The sequence below is a fragment of the Nestor notabilis genome, unplaced genomic scaffold (assembly GCF_000696875.1).
Source record: "Nestor notabilis isolate BGI_N333 unplaced genomic scaffold, ASM69687v1 scaffold9439, whole genome shotgun sequence".
Lineage (NCBI taxonomy): Eukaryota > Metazoa > Chordata > Aves > Psittaciformes > Psittacidae > Nestor > Nestor notabilis.
The window spans coordinates 41,797-44,004 of record NW_009945016.1 but is presented as its reverse complement, the minus strand read 5'-3'; the positions used below and the strand labels follow the sequence as shown (position 1 = coordinate 44,004).

The 2,208-nt window shown below is 48.2% G+C and overlaps 1 protein-coding gene across 2 annotated transcripts in view; it reads left to right on the top strand.

The window, feature by feature from the left end:
- Positions 1 to 1,988, top strand: part of XDH (xanthine dehydrogenase) — a 42,859-nt gene extending 40,871 nt beyond the window's left edge. The window contains exons 35-36 of one of the 2 annotated variants that reach the window (XM_010022686.1): positions 502 to 669; positions 1,821 to 1,988. In XM_010022686.1, coding sequence (XP_010020988.1) covers positions 502 to 669; positions 1,821 to 1,871 — 219 coding nt within the window. In that variant the 3' untranslated portion in view covers positions 1,872 to 1,988. The remainder of the gene's footprint in view (positions 1 to 501; positions 670 to 1,820) is intronic. The other variant, XM_010022687.1, reaches the window with a different exon arrangement.
- Positions 1,989 to 2,208: the final 220 nt, after the last annotated feature.

Below are 2,208 nucleotides of genomic sequence, written 5' to 3'. Positions count from 1 at the left end.
GGTTTGCAAGGACCTCCAGTGATGGAGCATCATGGTCTCTGCCCAGACAACTCACCACTGACTTATCTGAATTCCCTTTGCTGCAATTTTAGCACCATCCAAAAAGTTGTGGGAATGAGTCCCTTTTTTCTTCATAACAGCCTAGCTGTGCCAGAAAGCTTGTGCTTTCCTACTGTCTCGTCTTTAAATGGACCAAGAGTTAGCTTAGTCTTACCTCACTGATACCATGTGGCAGACTGCAGGCTGTTGTAGCTTCATGTTTCCCCACTGGTTACATCTGGTAGACTGAAGCTTAGGTCTGGAAAGCAAGGGGCTGTTTTGGCTTGGCCTTTCCTTCCTGTTCACATCTGGGAGACTGAGATGTTACAAAGAAAGAATGAGGAATGCAAACAATTCCTGATTGTCATGTAGGGCTTGCTCGTCTTTCTTTAGCTTCATTAGTTTTTCAAGGGCCAGGACTAAAACAGGCTGCAGCCTCACTCTTGCCTGTGCTCTGTCTAGGCTGTGGGAGAGCCGCCTCTGTTCCTGTCTGCCTCGGTGTTCTATGCCATTAAAGATGCCATCTACTCAGCAAGGAAGGACTCTGGCGTGACTGAACCATTCAGGCTGGACAGCCCGGCCACCCCAGAGAGGATCCGCAATGCTTGTGTGGACACCTTCACCAAAATGGTAACAGCTTCTGGTTCCACAGTCTGCTCCTTAGCCAGCCTAACCCCATGTGATGTGTGCTGGTCACAGTGGCCCAGGTGTGGGATTAGGGCAAGATGGGGGGGCTGTGGCCCTGCTTAAGCAGATAGGGTTCATTTCATGGGTGCTATCCTTCATTTAACATGCCACCAAAAGAGAGACCAATCCACAGACCAGCATTGCTAGGGCTTCCATTGCAGGAAGAGTTGCTATTACAGTATCAGTGAAGCTGCAGTTTGTCCCTCCATCCTCCAAGCGCAGTGCTGTCTGTAGAACAAAGGCACTGACTTGTTGTCCTGATGTTCCTGACTATCTTCTCTTAGGGGATCACTATCACTAACATATCTTGCAGGTCCACTCTGTGATTTAGTGGAGCCCCTCAGGGAGGGAGAGGGAGGAAGGTTACTGAAAATGCTCACTTCTCCTCAGTGTTATGACCACAGGACTCTGCTTAGAGGGTGTGGGCTTGATCTGAATGAGCGCAGGGGTTAACCCTGTCACTGTTTCTTCGTGGGCTCCTCCTCTGTTACGTGTTGTGACAGGGCTGCATAGGAGTTTGTCCCTGCACAAAGTCCTGCTGATTCCAGCGAGAGGGAGGAAGGTTACTGAAAATGCTCACTTCTCCTCAGTGTTATGACCACAGGACTCTGCTTAGAGGGTGTGGGCTTGATCTGAATGAGCGCAGGGGTTAACCCTGTCACTGTTTCTTCGTGGGCTCCTCCTCTGTTACGTGTTGTGACAGGGCTGCATAGGAGTTTGTCCCTGCATAAAGTCCTGCTGATTCCAGAGTAGCTCAGAAAGCACAGCTGTCTGTCCATGTGGGCATCCTCCAGCCTTTTGACAGCTTGAACCCATTTGTGGTTAACAGCAAAACCTGGATATTTTGGTCTGGGAGAAGGACTTAGAAATGGTTTTGAGAACTTGCACAAATTGCTGACCCTTCAGCTAGAGCCAGACATGGCTTCTAAGGAAAGTGCCATGAGGCAGACATCTCTGTGTTTTGAAGGACTGGGGTATGAGCTCAGATCTTCAATGGTACAAGGTCTTCCACCTCAAAAGGAGCGTAGTGGGGCACACCAAACCCAGGCCAGGACCTTCATTTGTTGCTAACTTAATTTGTTTTCTCTTTACAGTGCCCTTCTGCTGAGCCAGGGACCTTTAAGCCATGGTCCGTGCGTGTGTAAAGGAAGCTTGAGGAGCACTCTCCTCATGGAACTGAGCTGACAGCAGAGGGACCACACGGCAGTAGAACTATAACGGGAAAAATAAACCTGTGTTCATGCGGCTCATCCACTGAATCACGAAGCTTTCACATTTAATTGTCCAATCATTGTTTTCTCTAGCAGAAGGAATTACTGCCAGATTATAGCTGTGATGTAAATTCAAATGAAGAGTAAGTGGGAGCTGATGTTATCCAGATGTTATTGAAAGATCTTACAGGTTTCATTTCAAACTGCTGGAAGGATGGGAGACATACTTATTACCAGCCAATGTGAAATAGCAGGGTGGTTGTTTCTTCTT